This window comes from Odocoileus virginianus, chromosome 16 (genome assembly GCF_023699985.2).
Source record: "Odocoileus virginianus isolate 20LAN1187 ecotype Illinois chromosome 16, Ovbor_1.2, whole genome shotgun sequence".
In the NCBI taxonomy this organism is placed as follows: domain Eukaryota; kingdom Metazoa; phylum Chordata; class Mammalia; order Artiodactyla; family Cervidae; genus Odocoileus; species Odocoileus virginianus.
The window spans coordinates 43,854,004-43,880,983 of NC_069689.1; the positions used below are offsets into that span (position 1 = coordinate 43,854,004).

The window sequence follows — 26,980 nt, forward strand, 5'->3', positions numbered from 1 at the left end:
CATCACATCACCCTGATACCAAAACCAGATAACGATGCAACACAAAGATTATAGGCCAATGTCACCGACGAACATAGATTCAAAAACCCCCAACAAAGTTTAGCAAACAAAATCCAACAACACATTAAAAAGATCATATATCATGAATAACGTGGGCTTTATCCCAGGAGTGCAAGGATTCTTTATATAAATCAGTCAGTATGATACACCATATTAAATTGAAATATAGAAACCATGTGATCATCTCAATAGATGCAGAGAAAACTTTTGACAAAATCCAACACCCATTTAAGATAAAAACTCTCCAGAAAGTAGGCATAGAAGGAACATACCTCAGCATAAGAAAGGCCACATGTGACAAACCCATAGCAAACATTATTCTCAATGGTGAAAAAAGTGAAAGCATTTCCTCTAAAATTAGGAATAAGACAAGCATATCCACTCTCACCACTATTATTTAACATAGTTTTGAAAGTCCTAGCCAAAGCAATCAGAGAAGAAAAATAAAAGAAATCCAGATTGGAAAAAAAGAAGTAAAGCCCTCATTGTTTGCAGGTGACATGATTCTTTAAATAGAAAACCCTAAAGCTGCCACCAGAAAATTACTGTGCTAATCAATAAATATAGCAATGTCACAGGATATAAAATTAATACACAGAAATCCTTTGCATTCCTATATGCTAACAGTGAAAAATCAGAAAGAGAGATTAAGGAAAAGATCCCATTCACTATTGCAACAAAAAGAATAAAATATTTAGGAATAAGATTACCTAAAGAGACAGAAGCCCTGCATGCAGAAAACTATAATACACTGATGAAAGAAATTAAACTTGACACAAACCAATGGAGAAATATACCATTTTCTCCAATAGGAAGAATCAATATTGTGAAAATGAATATACTACCCAAGCAATCTATAGATGCAGTGCAATCCCTATCAAACTACCAAGGGCATTTTTAAACAAAACTAGAACAAATAATTTTACAGTTTGTATGGAAACACAAAACACCCTGAATAGCCAAAACAGTCTTGAGAAAGAAGAATGGAGCTGGATGAATCAACCTTCCTGACTTCAGACTTTACTACAAAGCTACAGTCATCAAGATAGTATGGTACTGGCACAGAAATAGAAATATAGATCAGTGGAACAAAATAGAAAGCCTGGAGATAAATCCATGAACCTAAGGGGACCTTATCTTTGACAAAGGAGGCAAAAATATACAATGGAGAAAAGACAGTCTCTTCAATAAATGGTACTGCAAAAACTGGTCAGCTTTGTGTAAAAGGATGAAATTAGAACACTTCCTAACACCATACACAGAAATAAACTCAAAATGGATTAAAGACCTAAGTGTAGAACCAAACCTGTAAAACTCTTAGAGGAAAACATAGGGAGAGCACTCTTTGACATAAGCCAAAACAAGATCCTGTATGACCCACTTCCTGGAATAATGGAAATAAAAACAAAAATAAACACAAGTGACCTAATTGAACTTAAATGCTTTTGCGTAACGAAGGAAACCATAAGCAAAGTGAAAAGACAACCCTCAGAATGGGCAAAAATAATAGCAAGTGAAACAACTGACAAAAAACTCATCTCCAAAATATACAAAGCAGCTCATGCAGCTCAATACCAGAAAGACAAACAACCCAATAAAAAAGTGGGCAGAAGACTTACACAGACATTTCCCCAAAGAAAACACACAGATGACTAATAAGCACATGAAAAGATACTCAACATCACTCATTTATTAGAGAAATGCAAATCAAAACTACAGTGAGGTATCATCTCACACTGGTTGGAATGGCCATCATCAAAAAGTTCACAAATTCTAGAGAGGATGTGGAGAAAAGGGAACTGTTTTGAACTGTTTGTGGGAATGCAAATTGGTGCAGCTGCTATGGAGAACAGTGTGGAGATTCCTTAAAAAACTAGGAATAAAACTAACATATGACTCCACAATCCCACTACTGGGCATATACCCTGAGGAAATGATAACTGAAAGAGACACATGTACCTCAATGTACATTGCAGCAGTATTTACAATAGGATGTGGAGGCAACCTAGATGTCCATCAAGAGATGAATGGATAAAGAAGTTGTGGTACATATACAATACACAATGGAATTATTACTTAAGTATAAAAAGGAATGCATTTGAGTCAGTTCTAATGAGGTAGATGAACCTAGAGCCTTCACTTATACAAAGTGAAGTTAGAAAGAGAAAGACAAATATATATTAATGCATATATATGGAATCTAGAAAGATGGTACTGAGGAACCTATCTACAGGCCACAAGGGGGATGCAGACATAGAGAAAAGACTTTTGGACACCTTGAGGGAAAGAGAAGGTGGGATGGTTTGAGAGAGTAGCATTGAAACATACATTACCTAATGTGTAAAGAAGAGAGCTCTTGGTAATTTGCTGTATGGCACAGGGAACCAAGGGCTTCCCTGTAGCTCAAATGGTAAAGAATCTGCCTGCAATGCAGGAGACCTGGGTTCGATCCCCAGGTCAGGAAGATCCGCTTGAGAAGGGAATGGCAATTCACTCCAGTATTCTGGCCTGGAGAATCCCATGGACAGAGGAGCCTGGTGGGCTATAGCCCATGAGGTTGCAAAGAGTCGGACACAACTGAGCAACTAACACACAGGGAACCCAAAGCCAGTGCTCTGTGACAACCTAGATGGGAGATTGAGAGGAAGGTTTAAGAAGGAGGGAGTATATGTATACCTATGGCTGATTCATGTTGATATATGGCAGAAAGCATCATAATATTGTAATTATCCTCCAATTCAAAATAAAATAAAGAAAAATGGCTGAAAATTTTTGCATATTTGGTGAAAACACAAGCCCACAGATCCAAGAATTTCAGTGAATCCCAAGAATCATGAAGAATCCAGACCAAAGCTCATCATAATCAAATTGCTTAAAAGTGGTGATGAAGAGAACATCTTCAAAGAGCATATTTCTCATTAGAAACAAAGCAAGTGATAAAAGACCATGGAAGCATCTTTAAAGCACTAAAATAAAAAAAAGCTTGCCACCTTTGGATTCTACACCCTTTTAATAGGAAAAAAAAATACCACCTACTAGATGCTGTGAAAAAGAGAACACTCATAGCCAGGAGTTTTAGGGGAATGAATATTGTGAAGACATTACAACTCCAAAACTGTGGAGGGATCTCTTGAAAACTCCACTCATGCATGCCAATTGGGAACACTCCCTGAAGTCCTGGCTCCCCCAAGGCCATGTCCATGAGGAGGACTTCCTTGGCAAGGAATGTAGCTTGCATTCCTACACAGGGCCTTCAGGAGGTGGCTTGGAAAAGCACAGAAACATTAATGAGGCAAGTGGGCTGTGTGTGAGTGCATGTGTGTGGACCTTTTGTCTTAAAATTTTCTAGAACTTTAAGCCTATTACAGAAAAGAAAATAATAATCAAGTGTAACAGCGTGGACGCTGCCAGGAGAATCAAACGACGAAACCCATCAGTGTTTCAACAATTGAGCATTTTCTTTTTCTGGAAAGCAGACCATAAAAATAAGGAAAAAAGAAACTGGATAGATTATATTTGAGAAGAGTACCAACCACCATGACCACTGGTGGGCAGTTCTTATTTTGCTTCTGCCTCTTATAAGGAACAACATCTTGTCCTTGGCGGAAGGTAGAGGCCACGGGCTTAGGGGATCACACTCTCATGGACGCTCCTTCGTTATTGTGTGCATGCAGGGGTTCTGAGCTAGGGTCTGCTGATGGATTTCAGAGGATTTGTAAACAGGGATAGGGAAAAGATCACATCTTTTTTCTCCAGTATGTAACCAAAATGAGTATTTCCTTTGATTATGAGAGTCAGTGATAAGCCACAGGAGTCTCAGCAGTACCTGTGACGTCATGTGATTAGGAATCACAGATCCTTCTTCTACAGCATGATTGTTCTAGCAGTTATTTGGAAGTATCATTTATTCTCATGACTGCTTCAAAATTTTAATGGTTACTAGATCTAGGGCCAGATCTTCTTATGTAATGTGTTGACAAGGAAACACATGTTTCACTTACTATATCACAAATTTGTATTTTGAATTACATTTGAACTTAATTGTTTGATTGCTAACTTTATGTATTTTATAATCATGCACTGACAGGTATTATTCCAAGAAGGGTTCACAGGCTCCACCCTGTGCCTCAGAGCACAAGGCCAGTTGCTTAGTGCTAGGCAGTGACCAGTCAGAATTTACCCACTTAGGGATGAACTGCCTTTCTTTGACTGTTCCTCCTCTTTAGGTGGAATTTCCACTACAGAATATCCTTCTGATTGGACTTCCATGGTACGTTCTTCTTTTGGCATTCACAAGTTGTAGCCATTTTAAGACCAATCAGAATTAAGAGCCACTTCCTTCCCCAAGGGTGTAGGGTAACTTTGGAAAAACATTGCTACAGTTTCTTTGGGAGCCACCTGGCTTCAAATATTTCTACTTTCTTAAACGTTTGCATCAGAGAATGAAGAAAAAATTAAAATGCAGTCCATTTTCATTTCTAGGACCCTGGAGATCCCCACACCATCACCATTGCATCTTTCATGTCTGTCTGCAGAATGCGGGTATTGTAAGGCTCAAAGCTGTCTGTGGAAATATGAACTACCAAAAGAAAAAAAATTGGCATCAATAGCTGGCATTTGTTGCAGAAGTTATTGGCAAATATAGCTGTCTCCTCTTTTAGCCAATGGTAATGTGATGTTTTTAATTCAATAAAGCATTTCAAGAAAGTCCAAACATAAAAGTTATAAACATTGGATGGTAAATATTTATTAGAAAGGGGAAATGAACTTTATGCAATTATCCCAATCCATCTTTTTTTATGATTACAAGTTCCTCCTGTCTCTGTCAGCAAAGTCACTTGCAAAGTCATTATTTAGCAAGACCTTAAAGCTATTTAAGCTCAGATATTCTGCCAGGTGAAACAAGGGTGAGAAGGCCAGAAGTAGGATTGTCAGCTGAAAGGAAGAATGGGGAGTTAGGGCATCGTTCTGCCAATGATCATGGCCTCACAAAGCCCTCACCCCATTTCAACATAAAAGAGGAATTTATCTGTCCCCGCCCCTCACCTGGTTCCTAGAGGTTCTCAGTTGAAAGGTGCATCCTTCCACCTTTTCTGTATTTCAGCAATACATTCCACCACCACTGTTCCAAGTCCATGCCTGATTGCCCCACAGGGAAAGGAAGGTGTCGGGAAGTGATGCACAGCGGCCTAACTGGTTGACTTGAGCAGGGGTGTGCCAACGTATGATGGTGTGCACAATGGACGAAGATGTGCATATTCTGCTATTTAAAAATTATATATTGAGCATGGAAGTTGTAAGCCAGTTGTTGCAAGAAGGCAACTGTCTAGAATGGTGTCATTTGAGAGTCTTGTGCATTCTTTTCTACCTAATGTTTGCTCCTTTGCTCTTTTCCATTTAATTCTCTTGGCCTTCATTCAGCCCACGGTGGAGCTGCTGTCCATATCACACAGTGGTTAAGAAGATGAGTTTTGCAGTCATGCTTATAGTCTCTCTATGCCTCAGTTTTCTAATCTGCAAAATGAGAAAAATAATTCTACTTACACAGCATAGGGTTGTTATGAGGGTTAAGTAACAAATTAACTAGAGCCCTTAGCACACAGTAGATGCTCAATAAGCATTAGCTATATTGTTTTTTTCCATCAACTCATTTCCTAGAGTCAGTGGTAGAGGAGATATTGTTTAGCTGACAGTCTCACTGGCTGGTCCTTTCCTGCATCTGTCCTCACCACTCCTCCTTTCATCCTGGGGGCCTGTGACCTCAAGGAGCTGCTCTCCAGGGTCCAGCATCTCTCTCTCAGTGTGCTTCCAGTGCCCAGACTGGGAAGCCTCTTTCTGTCCTTCCCCAAGTCCTAGGGAGATTCTCATGGTCATCTTGATGGACGGAGATCCCTGTGGTGGCCAGCGAGCTCAGGGTGTCGGGATTCCACCTTGCAACCAGCAGTATTCTTCTCTCTGGTTGTTTCTAACCCTGCTGGGGCATTGGCCTCTCCTGCAGGGAAGAGCGGCCCCACTCCAGATCTTCGCTGTTAGGATTGCTGGGGGATGGCCTTCAGCTGTTTCTTTTCATTCAGCTTCCCCGGGGAGTCTTATGCTCAGCCTGATCTGGGAACTGCTGATCTAAGTGAAACCTGCCCCTTTCATGCCAGCGTACCTGGCCGGGGTTGAGGGTGCAGGTGATGGCTGGCAGAACAAAAGCCTTGCCCTGCTGCTCTCAGACAGACAGGGCCCTGTGGTAGGATGCCAGGCTGGGCGCCAGGTTGAAAGCCGTCTTGCCCGCCTCAGTCTCAGCTTCCTGCCCAGCGTCTGCCGCCTCTCTCAAAACTGTTGAACTTTGGCAGCAGATGGCCCCAATTTTCCAGAAGTGTTTGAGTGCAAGCAGTGGACTGCCTCCTCAAAGTGCTCTCCAGACTTTGCAAGTTGTGTGTTATCCTTCGCTTCTTGCGTGCCCTCCTTGCCAGCTCGGTGCCCGGTGCCCCAGCCCTGCCCTCACCTGGTGGCACCCACCCGAGCTGTCCCCAGCCAGGTGACAGCCTCTGCAGCTTTGGGAACACGGAGGAAGTGACCAGCCTTCCAGAAGTGGGGCTGGCACACTGGCCTGGGGGAAAGCTTCAAACCGTAAGTAGTATGTGTGGAAATTTTGGATGAGTAATTTTTTTCATCCAGCTCTTAGCATGTCATTTTATCTCCCTTTTGGCTTGTGTTATCAGCAGCACATTTCTGAGGGTTTGTACATAACCACCCCATTCAGTATTGTTTTGAGCCAGAGCTGCTCCCCAAACAGTGCATGAAGAGGGTCAGAATAGCTTACGAGGGACACCACCAAGTGCAGAAAAGGAAAAGCCTTGGAGGCATGAGCAGGAGTGTCCTTCTCCTGGCACATTCAGGTCTTCCGCATGTTTCCATGGTATTCCAAGGAAGCTCTGCCCAGGCTTATTTGTCATGTAGCACCTTGAGGATTGTTCAGAAAAATGTTCTCAATAGATGTTCACCAAATCTTAAATGTGGCCAGGGAGCTAACAGATGCTAGACTCTGGGAAGTGGGGGAAGGAAATTGAGGACCCATGCGCAGTGTAACCGATGGATAAGAGTGTGTTCTAGGGTCAGGACAGATCCTGGCCCTGCGGCTTGGGCAGCTCACATTCTATTTCCTCATCGCAAAATGTGAGTAATGATAGTTTCTGTCTCATGGCATTGTGTGAGTAGTAATGAGGAATCCTGGTAGAGCTCTTAGCCTGATGCCTGGGCTGGGTAAATTCTTAGAACATGTCACCTTTCTCTCTCTCTGCTGAAGCCTTGCATTGCTTGACATGTGCATTTATCTGTTCATTCATTCATTCACTCACTCAGCACATCGTCTTTGGGTCTGTACCCTGTGCTGCCAGTTGTGTGCTAATGAGATGAGGAGGCAGACACAGCTGCTGCTCCCCAGGAGTTCAGGATGGAGAGGTGGAGGGTGGGAGGCGAGACCCCTGGGCCTGTCACCCGCAGGACCAGTTAGGTGAGAGCTCTCTTAGAACCCCGATGGGTTCTTCCTGGGGGGAATGGACAAGAGGAGGAAAGACTTCACAAGGGTGGGAAAGAATATGGCAAGTGATGTCCTGGCTGTCTGTTAAGATAATTTAGCTCTGGTCCCTTCCCTGGCCTGAGCTCTCTGAGGACCACCCGATCCCCACACCTTCTCCCAGGCTGTCTGAGCTGTGTCAGTCTGAACATTCAAGAAATGAGCTTGTTGCGAGTTGAAAGGCATTTCTCTCATAATAAGTTTGAGCATTTCTTCATATATTAAAAAGTCAGATGTGTGCTCTTTTCTGTGAACTGTTTTCTTAAACCTTTTTTTATGTTGGATTGTTGATTATTGGAAAGTAATTTGTTGGAAGTTTTAATTATTAAGGAAATTGGCACTGTAGCTGAAATATGAGTTGCAAATGGTGTTTTTTTCAGTTTGTGTTTTACTTTATCTTATTTTATGTCAGGCAGAAGTGTGTGTGTGTGTAAAGCGAAATATATAAATCTCTTTTTAAGGCTTCTGGGTTTTAAACCATGTTTAGAAAGGTCTTTCCCACTCCTAAACTATAAATAAATTTAATTTTCATGACTTCTCATATTTTTATTATTTAATTTTTATGTTTAAAGCCTAATCCAGTGATCATTTATTTAGTATAAGGTGTGAGGTAGGGGTCTAACCTCACTTTGCTTCCAGATAGCTACTCAGGTGCTTCATACCATTTATTGAATAATTCATTTCTCCCCATAAATTTGAAACACTATCTTAATACATTTCTGTGTATCTTATATTTTTAAAATATTTCTGGATTTTCCAGTCTCTTCTACTAGTGTAATCATATGCTTCTTAATATTTACATGACTGCAACTTTATAAAATATTTTAATACACTGAACATATGCTGTTTCAAAATTTTACTGGCTATTATTTCTTGTTTGTTTTTCCATATGGTCTTTAGAATCTGCTTTTTAGGTTCTAACTTGCATTGGTATTTTAAATTGTTACATTATTTTGTAGATTAACTTAGGGAAAATATATAATTTTATATATAGTGTTCCTTTACATCCATTCAAGATGTAAAGGAATTGGCCTCTCCTCAGGGGAATTTTAAAGTTTTCTTTTTTATGTAGATCTTACAAGTTTCTTAATATATTTGACTTTCAAAAGTTTTTTCTAGGTTTTCCCCCCAAATTTGCCTGATCATATTCAATAGTATCTTGCTGCTAGCTTGTTTATGTGATCTCATCTTCTATTTTTTAAGATATTTTATAGAGAGTTAATGTATATTCTTTATACAAAGAACTGACTTGTTGGAAAAGACCCTGTTGCTGGGAAAGATCGAAGGCAGGAGGAGAAGGAGATGACAGAGAATGAGATGATTGGATGGCATCACCGACTCCATGGACATGAGTTTGAGCAAGCTCCAGGAGTTGGTGAAGGACAGGGAAGCCTGGCATGCTGCAGTCCATGGGGTCACAAAGAGTTGGACACGACTGAGCTACTGAACTGAACTGATTGTATATTCAGTATCTGATAATTCTATTATATAAACACTTTGAGAACTTAAATTTTTTGCTTATTGTTTCTGCCAACTGTCACTCATGTTTCTATGCTTGATTGTGAGTTTACCTTTATTGAAGGTAACCAGGAAATTCTGAGAGCCTAAGTGATAGTTGTTTCCTTCAGGGAGAATTTATATTTATCTCAACCAAAGCCAGGAGAGGCCACCAATCCTTTTGGACTTTAGGTTAATACTCTTCCAGATTCCCTGGTGTAATCTGGGGATCTCAGGTAGATCTTGTGACCTTGCCACCAGTTCAGAACTTATTCTCCCAAGTCTAGTGTGAAGATCAGAGCTGGGCCTTAGCGCAACACACCCCTTGTATGTGCTTACCATGGTTTGGAATATGTTTATAACTATGTATAACCACGGATTGGAGTATGTTTGTATAAATACAATTGTGTGTATATTCTGTGTTTGCTTCCTTGAATAGTTCTTTTTACTTCTGATGAGCTCAGTGGTAAGAATTATGTTTTACTACAATACCTATGTTTGTATAGTGGAGGAGCAGCCCTGCATCCCACAGGGTATCTATTCTGACATTTGCTGGAAGCACAAGTGCCTTGGGCACACTTCTGTTTAGAGTTTCTACGGTTTCCTCACTCCATGAACATGGTGAAATCAATGCCTTTCCACCTCCTTTCCATTCCCTCCACCACTCAATTTAATTATTTTTATTAGTGGTTAACATTTTATCTTTAAAATTCTTATAAGTCACACAGTCATGTCCAACTCTTTGTAATCCTATGGACTATAGCCTGCCCAGCTCCTCTGTCCATGGAATTCTCCAGGCAAGAGTACCAGAGTGGGTTGCCATTTCCTTCTCTAGGAAATCTTCCTGACCTGGGGATCGAACCCAGGTCTCCTGCATTGCAGGGAGATTTTTTTTTTTACCAACTGAGCCACTAGGGAAGCCCTTAAAATTCTTATATCTCAGTTGTTATGTTTGTCTGTTACATTTTGCTCCTTCCCCAGCTAGAAGAGTTGACAAAATTGGGAGATATGGACAATCTCCTATTGCCCCCACCCCTCTGTACCTTCTTTTCCAGCCTGTTTTTATCATTTTTTTCCTGCCTCACCTGGGTTTGTATCTGCATTCTGTTCTCCAGCTTCAGTCCTCCATTGGTTTCCTTCAATGCTTTTATCAACGTTTGCTTCCAATCCTTTTATCATGAGTTTTCCATTAATGTCTTTGTTGAGTGAAGTTCACCCTCTAGTATTTTTACCAAAAGAGGACTTAACTCTTTATATGTTCAAAAATGTTTCCTGTTACCTAAATACTTGAGCAGAGGTTTAGTTATTAGACATTTCTTGGGTTGAATTTGTTTCTTTGTGTTTCTCTAAGCATTGCTTTACTGCCTTCTGGCAGTGAATGCTGCTCCAGAGGAATGAGCTTAGTATCTTTCTTTCTCCATTATCTGTGAACTGCTTTCTCTTTGGGAGGGTGGGAAAAGAGGCTCTGGCTGCCTAAAATGTATTTTTGCTTTATCTCTGAGATCAACTTTATACAGACTTGCCTCTGTATTCATCATTCTTAACCTTTTTTTCCTGAAACAGAGCATTGTCTTTCAATCTGAGACTGAGATCTTGTTTCATTTAAGGATAAATCTTGAATTTATATTCAAATACCTTTCCTATTGTATCACTCTAGTTCTACTCTTTAGGAGTCCCATGCTCCTGACCTAGTTTGGGGTCCTTGACCTCAACAGTCATCTGCCTCTTCATCGGAAAAGTGGAAAAGAGAAAGCCCCTCCTCCCTGCCTCCCACTTATGCTTATGTCAGCTCTCCTATATGTGTCTTCCATATCTGTTGTTTCCTCTTAATCGTTTTAAATTATTTGTTCATTTCTATTTCATTATATTCACTTTTTTTCAATCATTAACTCTGTGTACCTCCCTGTGTGTTCAGTGGTATATCTCTTCTTCATGCTGCTTTCAATGTAGTCATCGTTGATCATCTGACTTTATTTTCTCTTACATTTCTTGATCAAGTTCTAATAGCTCATATTTTATCTCCTTTGACAAGACCATCTTTTTCCTAAGTCCTTGTGTATTGACTTTTTGCAAATGCAAAAAAAAAAAAAGACACAACTACTGTGTTTTTAAAACTTTAATAGTACTATGCATGGACATTAATTAATTTTAGCCATTCCATGATCATATTGTCTGATGAGTATCCTTCATCTGCTTTCTCCCTCCTGTTTTTTTCTTTTTTATTTGTAGTATCTTAGTTATATACTGTACTGCTTCTTACCTACTATTGTTCGCCTCTGAGTTATTCCTGGACCAGCTATTTGTAGGATGTTCATGTCAGGAAGAAGCAGGGCTGCTTTCATCCTAGCAGGAACTCTCCTTATAAGAAGAGAGAGAGAGAGAGAGAGTGTGTGTGTGTGTGTGTGTGTGTGTGTGTGTGTGTGTGTCCCAACTTACAAGGACTGCTCAACAGTTAGAGTCTCTTTCCAGCTTTGAGATATGACTTCCAGCACATATGGTTTATTTGTATTCCCTTGTATTTCCTTGTGAAGCTCTGATTTACCTGCTTCTCTCTTGTGATAAGTCCAGATAACCTTCTATCACCAGTCTAAGTATGTATTTATTTATGTAATAGTCTTATTGAATTATAATATGCATATAGAAAAGTACACAAATCCCTAAGTTTAGAGCTTGATTAGTTTTTATGAAATGAATGCACCTCTATAGGCACCACATGGGTCAAGAATGAGAATATAAATCTTAATAAGTGAATTCCCAGTCCTGTGTTTCTGACCCAGCTCAGGGCCCTTAAAGTCTGCAAACATCTACCTCTTCATTGGAAAAGTGGGAAATATACAAATAGCTCACACAGCTCAATATAAAAAAAAAAACAAACAACCCAAGCAAAAAAAAGGGCAGAAGATCTAAATAGACATTTCGCCAAAAAAAGACATACAGATGTCCAAAAGGCACATGAAAAGATGCTCAACATCACTAATTATTGGGCTTCCCTAGTGACTCAGATGGTAAAGAATCTGCCTGCAGTGCAGGAGACCTGGGTTCAATTCCTGGGTTAGGAAGATCCCCTGAAGAAGAGAATGCCAATCCACTCCAGCATTCTTGCCTAGAGAATTCCATGAACAGAGGAGCCTGGCAGGGTACAGTCCATGGGGTCGCAAAGAGTTGGACATGAGTGAGCAACTAACATATTATGTATCACTAATTATTAGAGAAATGCAAATCAAAACTACAGTGAAGTATCATCTCACACTGATCAGAAAATCATCATCAAAAAATCTACAAGCAATAAATACTGGACAGTGTAGAGAAAAGGGAACCTTCTTACATTGTTGGTGGGAATGTAAACTGGCATAATCATAATGGAGAACAATCTGGAGGTTCCTTAAAAAACTGAATGTAGAATGACCATATGATCCAGCAGTCCCACTCCCGAGCATATATCTAGAGAAAACCATAATTTGAAAAGATACCTGCACCCCAGTGTTTATTGCAGCACTATTTTCAATAACCAGGACATGGAAGCAACCTAAATGTCCATCAGCAGAGGAAAGGATAAAGATGTGGAACTTATATACAATGGAATACTACTCAGTCATTAAGGAAAAAAACAAAATGATGTCATTTGCAGCAACATGGACGGACCTAGAGTTGTCATACTGAGTGAAGTACGTCAGAGAAAGACGAATATCATGCGACATCACTTTATATGTGGAATCAAAAAAATGGTGCAAGTGAACTTATTTATATAACAGAAATAGAGTCACAAGTGTAAAAAACAAACTTATGGTTTCCAGGGGGCAAAAGTGGTGATGGCCAAGTGGGGAAAGACTTATACACACTCCTACATATAAAATAGATAACTAATGAAAGCCTACTGTATAGCACAGGGAAGTCTACTCAATACTCTATAATGATCTATATGGGCTGTGCTTATGCTCAGTCATGTTCAACGTTTTTGTGACCTCTTTGGACTGTAGCCCACCAGGATCCTCAGACTATGGGATTTTCCAGGCAAGAATACTTGAGTGGGTTGTCATTTCCTCCTCCAAGGGATCTTCCCGACACAGGGATTGAACCTATGGCTCCTGTGTCTCCTGCATTACAGGTTGATTATTCCCCACTGAGCCATTGGGAAAGTCCAATCTATATGGGAAAAGCATCTAAGAGAGTATATATGTATAACTGATTAGTTTACTATATGCCTGAAACTAACACAACATTGAAAATCAACTGTAGTCTGTCTGCATCTTGACTTGGCCTCCCTTAATGCTTACTACTAATTATTGCCAGACTTATGAATAATAAACCCATCTACTCAAAAGAGAAAAAGAAGGGGAAAGGTGGGAAAAAATAGAGAAAGTTCTGTCATACTTGCCTCCCGGGGCAGTTGTGAGCCTCAGGATCACAGATGTCAGAGAACTTTGTCATTTGTAAAGCATGCCTTCTGTCCATCTAGAAGGCATCACAGTGAGAGTCATGGTGTGGTCCACCCCATTTGTCCAGCTGTGAAAAGGAATCACAGAGGGTGACTGCTTGGCTGGGACACACAGCAATGCTGGTGGCCAAGCTGAGCTCAGAGGCTGTAGCTCTAAAGTCATTTTTTTTCTGCTCATCCTCCTTGGCTGTTTTTAACCTGACTCCCAACACTATAGTTTTCTCTTAATCATTTTGAACTTCATATTAATGAGATCTAATAGTGTCCCATTGTTCTAATAGACCATAATTTATCTGTTCTGCCTTGACAGATGTTTGGGTTGTTTCCATCTTGGGAACTAATGCAGATTCTGTGACCGTGAACATTCTTGACAGTGTTTTTGGTGAACATACAGACACATTTCTGTTTGATACATATCTCGGAGTAGAATTGCTGGGTATTAGAATGTTCTTCTCTTCAGCTTTAGTAAATACTGCCAAAGAGTTTTCCAAAGTTACGGAACTAAGAATCTCATCATCAGTTTACAAGAGTTCTTATTGCATCACATCCTTGCTGGCACTTGTTGTCGCCAACTCTTTCACTCTAGCCATTTTGGTGGGTGTGAAGAGGTAGCTCGTTGGGTTTTTTTGTTTGTTTTATTTTTGTGTTTTAGCTGGTTGGCTTTAATTTGATTTTCTCTGGTGACTAATGGAATCAAGCATCCTTTTATGTTTTCCGTCCATCCTATATGTGTATAGATCCTATTATGTCAAATGTTTACTCAAATCTGCTCATTTTTCTGTTGGGCCTTTTTCTTGATTGAACAGTGGGAGTTTTTGGCTTTTGTTTTATGCATATTCTGGATACAAATCTTTGTTGGTTGTGTGCCTTACAAATCTTTCTCCCATTGCAAACATCTCTCATTTTCTTACAGTTGTTTTTGATAAACACAGGTTCTTTATTTTAACATCTCCCCACCCCAGCTCATTTTAATATTTAATATCATTTTTAAATTCGTCAGTTTCTTTCCCTTACATTTTGTACTTTTTGTGTTCTATTTAAGAAATCTTTGCCTGACCTCATTCTCCTTTTACTTTGATGATTAGAAAAGTTAAGATTCAGTTCAGTTCCCTTCAATTCAGTCACTCAGTCATGTCCGACTCTTTGCGACCCCATGAATCACAGCAAGCCAGGCCTCCCTGTCCATCACAAACTCCCGGAGTTTACTCAGACTCGTTCCCATCGAGTCGGTGATGCCATCCAGCCATCTCATCCTCTGTCGTCCCCTTCTCCTCCTGCCCCCAATCCCTCCCAGCATCAGGGTCTTTTCCAATGAGTCAACTCTTCGCATGAGGTGGCCTAAGTATTGGAGTTTCAGCTTCAGCATCAGTCCTTCCAATGAACACCCAGGACTTATCTTCTTCAGGATGGACTGGTTGGATCTCCTTGCAGTCCAAGGGACTCTCGAGAGTCTTCTCCAACACCACAGTTCAAAAGCATCAATATTTTGGCGCTCAGCTTTCTTCACAGTCCAACTCTCACATCCATACATGACCACTGGAAAAACCATAGCCTTGACCAGATGGACCTTTGTTGGCAAAGTAATGTCTCTGTTTTTAATATGCTATCTAGGTTGGTCATAACTTTCCTTCCAAGGAGTAAGCATATTTTAATTTCATGGCTGCAGTCACCATCTACAGTGATTTTGGAGCCCAAAAAAATAGTCTGACACTGTTTCCACTGTCTCCCCATCTATTTCCCATGAGGTGATGGGACCAGATGCCATGATCTTAGTTTTCTGAATGTTGCATTTTAAGCCAACTTTTTCAATCTCCTCTTTCACTTTCATCAAGAGGCTTTTTAGTTCTTCTTCACTTTCTGCAATAAGGGTGGTGTCATCTGCATACCTAAGGTTTTTGATATTTCTCCCAGCAATCTTGATTCCAGCTTGTGCTTCTTCCAGCCCAGTGTTTCTCATGATGTACTCTGCATATAAGTTAAATAAGCAGGGTGACAATATACAGCTTTGACATACTCCTTTTCCTATTTGGAACCAGTCTGTTGTTCCATGTCCACTTCTAACTGTTGCTTCCTGACCTGCATATAGGTTTCTCAAGAGGCAGGTCAGGTGGTCTGGCATTCCCATCTCCTTCAGAATTTTCCACAGTTTATTGTGATCCACACAATCAAAGGCTTTGGTGTAGTCAATAAAGCAGAAATAGTTGTTTTTCTGGAACTCTCTTGCTTTTTAGATGATCCAAAGGATATTGGAAATTTGATCTCCGGTTCCTCTGCCTTTTCTAAAACCAGCTTAACCATCTGGAAGTTCTCAGTTCATGTATTGCTGAAGCCTGGCTTGGAGAATTTTGAGCATTACTTTACTAGCATGTGAGATGAGTGCAATTTTTACTAGCGTGTGAGATGAGTGCAATTGTGTGGTGGTTTGAGCATTCTTTGGGACTGCCTTTCTTAGGGATTGGAATGAAAACGGACCTTTTCCAGTCCTGTGGCCATTGCTGCATTTTCCAAATTTGCTGGCATATTGAATGCAGCACTTTCACAGCATGATCTTTCAGGATTTGAAATAGCTCAGCTGGAATTCCATCACATCCACTAGCTTTGTTCATAGTGATGCTTTCTAAGGCCCACTTGAGTTCACATTCCAGGATGTCTGGCTCTAGGTGAGTGATCACACCATTGTGATTATCTGGGTCATGAAGATCTTTTTTGTACAATTCTTCTGTGTATTCTTGCCACCTCTTCTTAATATCTTCTGCTTCTGTTAGGTCCATACCATTTCTGTCCTTTATTGAGCCCATCTTTTTATGAAATGTTCCCTTGGTATCTCTAATTTTCTTGAAGAGATCTCTAGTCTTTCCCATTCTGTTGTTTTCCTCTATTTCTTTGCATTGATCACTGAGGAAAGCTTTCTTATCTCTCCTGGCTATTCTTTGGAACTCTGCATTCAAATGGGTATATCTTTCCTTTTCTCCTTTGCTTTTCACTTCTCTTCATTTCACAGCTATTTGTAAGGCCTCCTCAGACAACCATTTTGCCTTTTTGCATTTCTTTTCCATGGGGATGGTCTTGATTCCTGTCTCCTGTACAATGTCACAAACCTCCATCCATAGTTCATCAGGCTGTCTGTCTATCAGATCTAGTCCCTTAAATCTATTTCTCACTTCCACTGTATATTCATAAGGGATTTGATTTAGGTCATACCTGAATGGTCTAGTGGTTTTCCCTACTTTGTTCATTTTAAGTCAGAATTTGGCAATAAGGAGTTCATGATCTGAGCCACAGTCCGTTCCCAGTCTTGTTTTTGCTGACTGTATAGAGCTTCTCCATCTTTGGCTGCAAAGAATATAATCAATCTGATTTTGGTGTTGACCATCTGGTGGTGTCCATGTGTAGAGTCTTCTCTTGTGTTGTTGGAAGAGGGTGTTTGCTATGACCAGTGCGTTCTCTTGGCAAAACTCTATTAACCTTTGCCCTGCTTTATTCCATACTCCAAGGCCAAATTTGCCTGTCACTCCAGGTGTTTCTTGACTTCCTACTTTTGCATTCCAGTCCCCTATAGTGAAAAGGACATCTTTTTGGGGTGTTAGTTCTAAAAGGTCTTGTAGGTCTTCATCGAACCATTCAACTTCAGCTTCTTCAGAGTTACTGGTTGGGGCATAGGCTTGGATTAGTGTGATATTGAATGGTTTGCTTTGGAAATGAACAGAGGTCATTCTGTTGTTTTTGAGATTGCATCCAAGTACTGCATTTTGGACTGTTTTGTTGACTATGATGGCTACTCCATTTCTTCTAAGGGATTCCTGCCCACAGTAGTAGATATAATGGTCATCTGAGTTAAATTCACCCATTCCAGTCCATTTTAGTTCGCTGATTCCTAGAATGTTGACATTCACTCTTGCCATCTCCTGTTTGACCACTTCCAATTTGCCTTGATTCATGGACCTAATATTCCAGGTTCCTATGCAATATTGCTCTTTACAGCATCGGACCTTGCTTCTATCACCAGTCCCATCCACAACTGGGTATTGTTTTTGCTTTGGCTCCATCCCTTCATTCTTTCTGGAGTTATTTCTCCACTGATCTCTAGTAGCATATTGGGCACCTACCGACCTGGGGATTTAAACTGTCTATAAATTGCATAATAAACAGTTTGCACCAGTCTTCCTCTTTCTTCTAAAGGGCAGTTAGGTCTCCTAATCCCTCACCATCCCCATAAATTCACCTCCTGGGCCCGCCTTGTCTCATGAACACGTGTCCACACACTGACCCCACCCTCTGGAAGAGCTCTCAGGTCAAAGTGCACGAGATCACATATTTAACAAGATGCTGTCAGTCTTTATGGGACCAGTCGCTGTTGCGCTCCAGCCGCTCATCCTGTTACTGCTCCATTGAGGGGCAGACAGTCATGGGAATGTGGGGGCTTTTCCGAACCCCACTGTGCAAAATTCCGCTCAAACTCATCAGTGTCTTTAAGGTCACAGAGCAGCTCCGACATAGTTGAAAAATGAGAAAGGGCCGTGGGCTGCTCTGAGCTCTTTGTCAAGCCCGGTGGCTCTGCTTTCCCTCCCTTTGCACCTTTGTTTCTGTCCTTTCAACATCTAAACATTTTCTGACTTTGGACAGCACAGTTGCACTCTCCTCTGAGCAGATGTTCACAATTACTTGGAACAGCCGGCCTCTGTACTGAGCCCCCACACCCTCAAGAGCCCACAAGGGGACCTTAACCGTCACCCTGCCCAAGGTGTGTCTGCGGGTCCTGAGTCAGGTCCCGGAAGGGGACTTCTCCCACTCCCCGCAGACCTTGTCTCCTGATTGGCTCTGACATCATGGAAGTACTGTGTCTTTCAAGAGCCTTCAGTACATCTGTTCTCAATTTTCAGACCACAGGGCAAGGGTTTGGGTGCAAGGAGTTTATCTGGGAAGTGATCACAGGAAGCCCTTGAGGGTGCAGGGAAGTGAGGGGGCAGTCAGGCAAGACGCACTATGTGTGGACAACAGGCCACCCCTGGGACCCTCGGAGCCTCTCACCCAGGAGATGGGTGTCCTCCGTCCCTTGTGGTCGAGGTTGCTCCCTGGCCAGAGGACAGCTCTTAACAACAGGGAAGTCAGGGAGACAGCAGGTCCTGCAGACATTGTCCTGCAGGGGAGACCAAGGCAGACGGGGAGGACACTGGCCTACAGCCTGCTTCAGTTATTTTGGTACATTGTCTCCTTCTGAGCACTTTCTCGTGTCTGAGTTTCCCATTAATACAAATAGGAGTCTATGTTTTTAAATGCCTGTTCCTGTTTCAGCAGAATTATTTTCATTGTATATTCGTGGATGGTAAGAAATTTCTGTAGGTGCAATACTATAAGAAATCACACATGGCTCAGCTGAGCTAGAAGGCAGGTGACCTTGGGGAGGGCTGGAGCTTGCCTCTTTAAGCCCAGGGTGGCCCTGAGCCTACATCGCCTGCTGGACTCTGTCTCCTGAGGTCACACAGCTGCTGCACCAGCCTCAGCTCCAGAGCCAGCCCGCCCTGAGGAGGCCTGCTTGCTGCAGTTCTTTTCCCGTGTGCTCTGCGTGACGTGTGGGAGTCTGCCTTGTATTAATACCTTCCTACATTGAATATGTCTACTTGTTAAGAGCTTCCAGACTCCAGCCTGTGCCAGACACCTCCTAGGCCCTCAATAGCTAGTTCAGGAACTGCTGAGCTCAACCCCCATGAGACCCACCCTCCTAGGAGTAAATGCACGGAATTTTGTCGAGCTAAATGATCTAGTTGAAATGAAGCATCTATTTTTTGGACATGCAAATTCATGACCTTTCCTCCTCCCCTCATGTTTTATATCCCAAATCCAAACCGGTCAGGGGGCCCCGCCTCTGGCCCTGAGTGCAAAGTTCTCGGCAGTCACGTTCCTTCCCTTGTCAGCAGCATCTGATGTGCGCTGGACTGTGGTGCCTGGTGGAAGGAGATACGTCCTGCAAGACCAAACTGGACCCTCCCCTGGATGGCACAGAGTGTGGGGCAGACAAGGTAACCCTGCTTCCCACTGCCCGTAGCAGGCAGCCAGTCCCATGTCCTCTGCACATTGGCACCTCTTCTGGAAAGTGCACTCAGGAGCCCCTGACATGCCCCGGGCCACCCTAGAAATGCCTTGGAGCCCACTTCAGGCACGGAGGGACACATTCACCTCTCTCCTTTCCTCTTATACAGGAATCATTTACTTAATACTTTTATTAAATTAACTCCTTTTGTTACATGAGTGAATTTACTTAAAATGTTTATATCAGCAGACCATAAATGGAAAAACAGGATTACTTGCCATGCACAAATCACTGTCATAAGATGATTTTAATGAGAACGGTGCTAGAGGTCAAGTGCACCAGCCCTCACACTGATCTTCTTTAACAGGAGAGACTGAAGTGTTAGAGGTGGTCAGGGCCAGCCACCACAGTCTGAGGCTTTCTCTTTAGTCTTACTGTAAGAACTGAAAGAGGGGCTATGATCACGACTATTTAATCACATCTTGTGCCCCTGGGGTTGTGCTGCACACTTTGGGAAATTATTTTTGAGGATTGACTTTCCCTTATCCTCAGAAAGAGCCATGGTTCTCCCACATGGCCCTAGCTGTGTCATCTCCCAGCACCAATCCCAAATCTGAAGTTCAGAACTACAGAGCCAGGAAATACTGCCTTCCAGAAAGACTCACACTAAACAGTTTGCAGAAGGTGAAGTCTCTCTGTGAGCCATGTACATTCATCCTTTTCTTCTGGGAGTTTTGAGAACCTACACCAGATACATCATGTCATTTAGGGCAAAATCCTAACCCCAGAGCCTTAGAAATGTCAGTTGGATATGGAAGGAATGTTACCAAAGTTAGCAAACATACACACCCCGAAATAGTCTGCTTTTGTGTAAATTATGAAAATTGGGGGCTTTGGGGGCATGGTGTTTTCTCGCCTGGAGTGGACCTCGGTCATCCGTGAGTGAGCAGCTTTGCCGCCCTGCTGTGTTTCAGTGGTGCCGCGCGGGGGAGTGCGTGAGCAAGACACCCATCCCGGAGCATGTGGACGGAGACTGGAGCCCCTGGGGCGCCTGGAGCATGTGCAGCCGCACGTGTGGGACGGGAGCCCGCTTCCGGCAGAGGAAATGTGACAACCCTCCGTAAGTCCCCCGCCAGCCTTCTCCAGGGTGCCTGGATCAGGGTGTGCAAACCGCAGCTCTCGCTGCCTTAGCAGAGCAGCGGCTGTCTCCCACTGAGGCTTTGAGCTGAAGAGTGAACTCGAACCAAAGGTCCGGGGCGCCAGGCCTTGTGTGCCTCAAATGGCATCTCAGCTCAGCAGAGCTCTCTCTGTGACAGGGAGGCAGTGAGTCCTGTGGGGAGCTGGCTCATCTCCCTTGCGTGGGCCGTAGCAGAACCGTTTCCCGAGACAGCTGGATGACAATCCCTCCTGGCCTGCTTCATGGCTGCCTTAGAGGAGGGTCATCCCAGGGAAGCCGGCAGACCTTCGGGAAAACAGGGCTGACTTTCAAATTGGCTAAGAGCTGAACTGGGAGCAGCCTGGCTGTTGAAAAGTCACAGAGCATTTGTGGGTTCTGCTCTTGTGTATCCAGATATCTTTTACCTGTCCTGTTAGAGCTGACAGAAGATAACATTTTGCGTTGTTTTTTTTTCCTCCCTCATAGGCTTCCTTTTATTGACTCTGATGACACTGTGTTCACCTATGATAACCCTTGTTCACCTCTATACATTTGCTCTGAAAAACTCAGGGCTAGATCTTATCCTCAGTTGTGGCAATTCCTTTATCACAGGTTTGGCATGTTTCTTCTCTTGAAATTTCCAACTTTTAATGTTTCTTTAAATAATCTGTTTTATATCTTGTGTGCCATTAACTACATCACATTAATTTTGAAAATGAGAAAGTTATAAATTATGACTAAAAGGAAATGGCTTATATCATCAGTTAAATCACAGTAATGAGTGATTAGCAAACCCTTCTTGTATTTAAAAATTCTGACACCCAAGGTATATCCCAGACCAATCAAATCACAAAGTCTGGAGGTGGGGCCAAGGAGTCAGCTGTGTGAATCTCTCCAGGTGATTCCAATGTCCAGCCAAGGCTGAAAACCTCTGGATTAAAGGAAAACTTGTGCTCACAGTTGAGGCAATGCCGAGAACACTGTACTCTCTGGTAGCGCCATAAGAATTGGCATTACGTACTGTGTCTTATTAAAACTTCTTCCAGCACCTAGCAGAGTACCTGATGCATGGTAGGTAGGTATTTAAACTTTTAGAAATGAGTTCTTAATTAAAAGCATAGGTGGTATGTTACGATTTTCCAGAGAGGCAGAACCCATAGCCATATATATATGATTTATTATCAGCTCACATGGTCCTGGAGGCTAAGAAATCCCTTGATCTGCCACCTGAGCTGGAGGCCCAGGTGTAATTCAGTATGAAGGCCAGAGAACCAGGGAGCACATGTGTAAATATCACTCCAGGGGCAGGAGAAGATAGAGTAAACATACCAGCTCAGTGAGGGCTTTTGTTCTCATCAGGCCCTCAGTTGGCTGGGAGATGCCCACCCACACTGGGGAGGGCATCTGCTCTAGGAATCCACCGATCCAAATGTGCATCTCACCCAGAAATACACTCACAGACACTCCCAGGAATAGTTTTCAACCTTGGCACCCTACGGCCAGTCAAGTTGTTATGTAAAATTAGCCATCATAGGTGGGTGGATGATTAGAAGAGGTATGTAGCTAAGTGGTGAGAAATTAATACTGGTTTCTGTTTTTCCGTTGCTCTGTGATGATATTAAAATAGTTCCACCTCTGGCCCAGAAGAGAGCTCTGGGTTTGGAATCATGGTATGGAGATTTGGGCCTGGTTTTGTTGGTTATTGGTCCTGTGACCTCCAAGCGGATCCTTCTTTCTTTGCTTCTCAGTTTCCTCCGTGACAGGAAGTAGAGTATAGTAGGTATAGTAGGTACAGTAGGAGGAGCTAGACTTCAAATCCCAGGGCCACTTTTCGTAGCAACATGTGACTGTTACCGGCTTATTTATCTAAAAATTGGAACAATCCATGGGGTCCCACTTGGAGTACCTGGTCTATATTTAATTCATGACCCCTCTTGATGTTGGCACTAAGAGAAAAACAGGGGCACGACCACATACCCTGCCTCCTACCTTGCTATTTTGAGACTCAGAGAAGGAAAGGCTTTGTCAACTGCAGAGCACAATTTGCAAAGGCTGTGGCTGTCATGGTTGTCCCGTGTTTCTGATTGGAGCTCAGGTGCCCTGATCAAAGACTGCTGTCCTTTGGCACATTACATACTTCATCTCAGGTCAGGTGACACCAAATAAATATCATAGTAGAGGAGTATCTGACTCTTTAAATACCTCGGAAAGGACTGTATGTCCCAACAATACAATTGCGTTTAGGTGAAGGCTCTGTTGCAAGAATAAGATGCTATTTCGAGCATGTGTGCTAAGTCGCTTTAGTCATTCCAACTATTTGTGACCCTGTGGACTGTAGCCCGCCAGGCTCCTCTGTCAATGGGATTCCCCAGGCAAGAATACTGGAGTGGGTTACCGTGGCCTCCTCCAGATCTTCCCAGCCCAGGGACTGAACCTGTATCTCTTAAGTCTCCTGCATTGGCAGGCAAATTCTTTACCACTAGAGCCACCTGGAAGCGCAAGATGTTACTAATGCTGATTAATTGTGTTAGGCACAACTTTCATGGGACTAGATTTTGTATTTTGTGAAGATGATGTTGGCTAAGGTGCCCACATGCTTTGTCCCCACCCCCGATGCTTTCTCTGCTCTGGGACACTCCAGGGGCATTTTGTGTTGCCCCCAAGTGTCCAGGGAAGCTGGCATCTGGTGAGGGCCCCTTTGTGCCCTGTTTTTATCTTAGTCCCACCAACCACAGTCCCTTGGTTTTTCTCCCGGACACCTCAAACCTAACTCCCTTCCTAAACTTCCTTCTCACTTCCCCCTAGTTCCCCTCCCAGCCCACGTCCCCCTCAGTAAATAGCACCACCAGCTGTTGCATAACTTGAGTTCAAAGTCCCGAAGTCAATGCGTGTCCCCTTGTCCCTTCCCTTCCTCCTCCGCATCTGATTGTGATAAGAACAAGGCACACGGGCTCTCACCAGTTGCCAGCTTCCCTTCTAGGCATTTGCACGTAGTAAATCACCTAAAGCTGCCATAAGGGAGAGGCATTCTTTTTTTATCCCCATTGTACATGTTAAAAACTGAATCTTATGGAAGTTAGGTGACTTGCCACATGTAGTAAATCACCTAAAGCTGCCATAAGGGAGAGGCAATCTTGTTTTAATCCTCATTGTACGTATTAAATAACACTGAATCGTATGGAAGTTAGGTGACTTGCTCCAGGTCACACAACCTGCAGCGACAGGTCAGGTTTGGACCCAGCAGCAATGTTTCAGGGTCTTTTCAAACCATCAGCATCAGCCTCCCTGTTTACCCTGTGCTCCCCCTCCTCAGACTCATTCTCCACAGAAAGCCAGAGACATCCCCTCTTTTGTAAAGCCAATTACAATCTCTTCTTGCTTCAGCCCTCCTGGTCACTCCCCACTGCACTCAGAATGAAATCCGTGCTCTTTGCCGTGGCCCTGGTATTATTTCCTGTGGCTGCCATAATAAATTATCAGTACTTGGTGTCTGAAAACAACACAAATTCATCCTCTCCGAGTTCTGGAAGCCAGGAGTTTAAAATCAAAGTGTCAACAGGGTTGATTCCTTCTTGAAAGTCTGAAGGAAAAGCCATCGCTGGCCTCTCGCCCACCCCACGCCTCCCCTGGCAGCTGCCAGCCTTCTCTGCCCCGTAAACACACCGCTGCACCTCTGCCCTCACAGAGGCATCTTCTCTCTGCGTCTCTTCACCTCCTCTTCTCTTCCCAGGACACTAGCCATTGGGTTTAGGCCCACACTAAGCCAGGGCGATCTCGTGATTCAGCGATCCTGATGACACCCATCAAGACCCTTTTCCCAGATAAGATTGCCTCTGTAGACTCTGGGCAGGTTTGTCTTTGTAGAAGGTGCCTCCCTATTCAGCCCTCCTTTCTGTGCTCAGACACCAGCCCCGACCCCACCCCTCAGTCGGTGCCCCTTCCCTCTTCCCGGCTCCCTCTGCCCTCCTTGCATCTTCTCTTTAGACAGGCCTCCTCCCCTGACCACCGTGCCGGAGGCGTGTGCCTGCTCTGCACGCTCCCTCCGTACCCTCCCCTCACTTTACAGGTATCACAGTGTATAATCACTCATATGCATTTGCTCCCTTGTTTTCCTGCGCCCTCCCCCGCTGGCCTTTGAGCTGTGGGGCCCCATCCTCCTCGTGTGCCCGCAGCAGACCAGCCCCCCCAATGTGTGCTTGAGCACCTTACTGTCCGGGTGCGTGCTTGCTGAGAAAAAGCGGCTGTTCGATCTTCCCGTACTGCAAAGCACACACCTAATCTTGCCTTCCCCCCAAACACAAGGGCTGTTGTGAATCATTAGCCAGAAAAGAGGATCACCAGGAAGGCCCCTTCCCTTGTGCCGCCTCGCGTCATGGAGGCCCATGGGCTGTGAACAGCCAGGAGTGGGGTCCAGGTGTCCCTGCACCCAGGGGCCATCTCCTTCCAGCCTGCCCTCCCAGTGACGCAGTGTCACAGCTGAGGTGCTCAGAGCCTTCTCGAGAGCAAGCTCCAAACATACTCCAGCCTTGTTTATTCCAAGTGAGAGAAACAATATGTTTTTACTCCTATAATAGTTACGCCTTGGTAGTCAGCTCGGCCCTTCACAATAACAGTGTGGCTCCATCTCCTGTTCTGAGCACAAAGGACAGGCTCTTTGTCCTCTGGAGTTTTCTACAGGGTTTCCCACCTTCGTAGAGCCACCCAGGTGAACGGGAGGGAAAGGGACCGGCCTCAGGGACGGCTTCACAGCAGTCCTGGGTGCTTCCCGGGAGAAGCAGGAACAGCGAGGGTTTGCTCAAGTCCAGGCAGCAGCTGTCAGCGTGTTTTTGCAGAATGGCCTGAGGTGGTGATTGTTACAAAGCACAGCTGATGGCGGCCCTGATCCAAGCTCTGACCAAAACAGCGTCCTCTCCCCGGCTCACTCCTTAAATCACCATGCTCACTGCCTTGAGAGCTCCCAAGGATGTCCAAATCTCATTGCTATGTGCATCTCAGACTTGGAGCACTCCCACCACCCTCTCCCCACCCCCTTCACTTTGTATTCCTGGCACCTTTCCCATCTTCCGCAGCTGGTTTATTCACTGTCCAAAATACTGGCAAGAGAGTCCCCCCATTTTTTCTCTAAGTCTTGGTCTTTACAGCTATTGGAATTTTTATTTCTTGCCAACTGACATCAAGGCTTTGGGGACCATCTGTGGTTTTCATCCAGCTTCCTAGGCTTGTCCTTTCGTGCCTTAATTTGTGTCGCTGTTAGTGCCAAAACTGTGAGGCAGAGAGCTCATCTCTGATGCGAATTCTGGTACCCCATTAAGAGGCTTGTGTTGGGGGAGGGCTGAGGAGTAGCATAAAGAGAAAGGGCTCCACTGATCTTGTGTGAAGAGCCGGCTCTGCACAAAAAGGACAGGGATGTGAGTGGATCTTAGAAGCAGGGGTGCGTCAGGGTTCACCATGCAGCATCCACCCCCAAGCATCAGAACGGAAAACGGCCTGCCTCCTAAGACCCAGAGGGGTGAAGTTATGTGCCTGTAATGGCTTTGTGCTTCCACAGTGAAACCCCTGTACGTGTGCTGTTAACATACCTGGTGTCCATGGCGACAGTTTTTAAAAGTCCCAGTTTTATTCACTTGAGCCTAAATTACACGTGTTACTTGGCACCTTTCAGAGGCGGCCTTAACACTAGGACGGCAGCTGCCCCGGGCGGGGGGTGTTGGCAGCCCGGTGGCACTTTGAAACCCTGCCTTGCTCGCTCCTCGGAGCTTTTGGTGCAAGACCAGGAGGTGAAACTGATGATGCCGCTTTGTCTCTGGGTGGCGAGTGGGTGTCAGCCACCGCGGTGACTTTATCTTCTCATCTACCTTCATTCAGTCGAGCGGAGCAGAAAACCAAAACATGCCTCTGCTCAGCTGCGGTTCGCTTTTCCTTCCACTTGAATGCTGCCTGTCACTCAAGGAAAGGGCAGACCTGCCCCCTGTGACTCTGAGCAGCCCTTTGGCCTTCCTTGCTCTGCACTGGGTCCACCCGAGGCCCTCGGGACCCACCTGGCAGGAGCCGGGCTTCCCCTCACAGGAGCTCGGAAGGACTTTCTCTCTGCTTTCCGGTTTCTCCCCCAAAGCGTCTCTACCTTGTGCTTTACCCTGTTTTAAACGCCTTTCTGATGGTGTAATGTGCAGAACGGGCGCCTACCGCTGAGTGTGTGGCTTCCAGCACAGCCCCACTCGCCGTGGTGGAACGCATGTGCTG

General features: G+C 43.8%; 1 protein-coding gene across 2 annotated transcripts in view; it reads left to right on the plus strand.

Annotated features, from left to right (window-relative positions):
* The window catches only part of ADAMTS17 (ADAM metallopeptidase with thrombospondin type 1 motif 17), a 398,742-nt gene that overhangs the window by 235,149 nt on the left and 136,613 nt on the right, over positions 1–26,980 (plus strand). The window contains exons 11-12 of one of the 2 annotated variants that reach the window (XM_070478143.1): positions 19,469–19,573; positions 20,559–20,704. In XM_070478143.1, coding sequence (XP_070334244.1) covers positions 19,469–19,573; positions 20,559–20,704 — 251 coding nt within the window. The remainder of the gene's footprint in view (positions 1–19,468; positions 19,574–20,558; positions 20,705–26,980) is intronic. The other variant, XM_070478144.1, reaches the window with a different exon arrangement.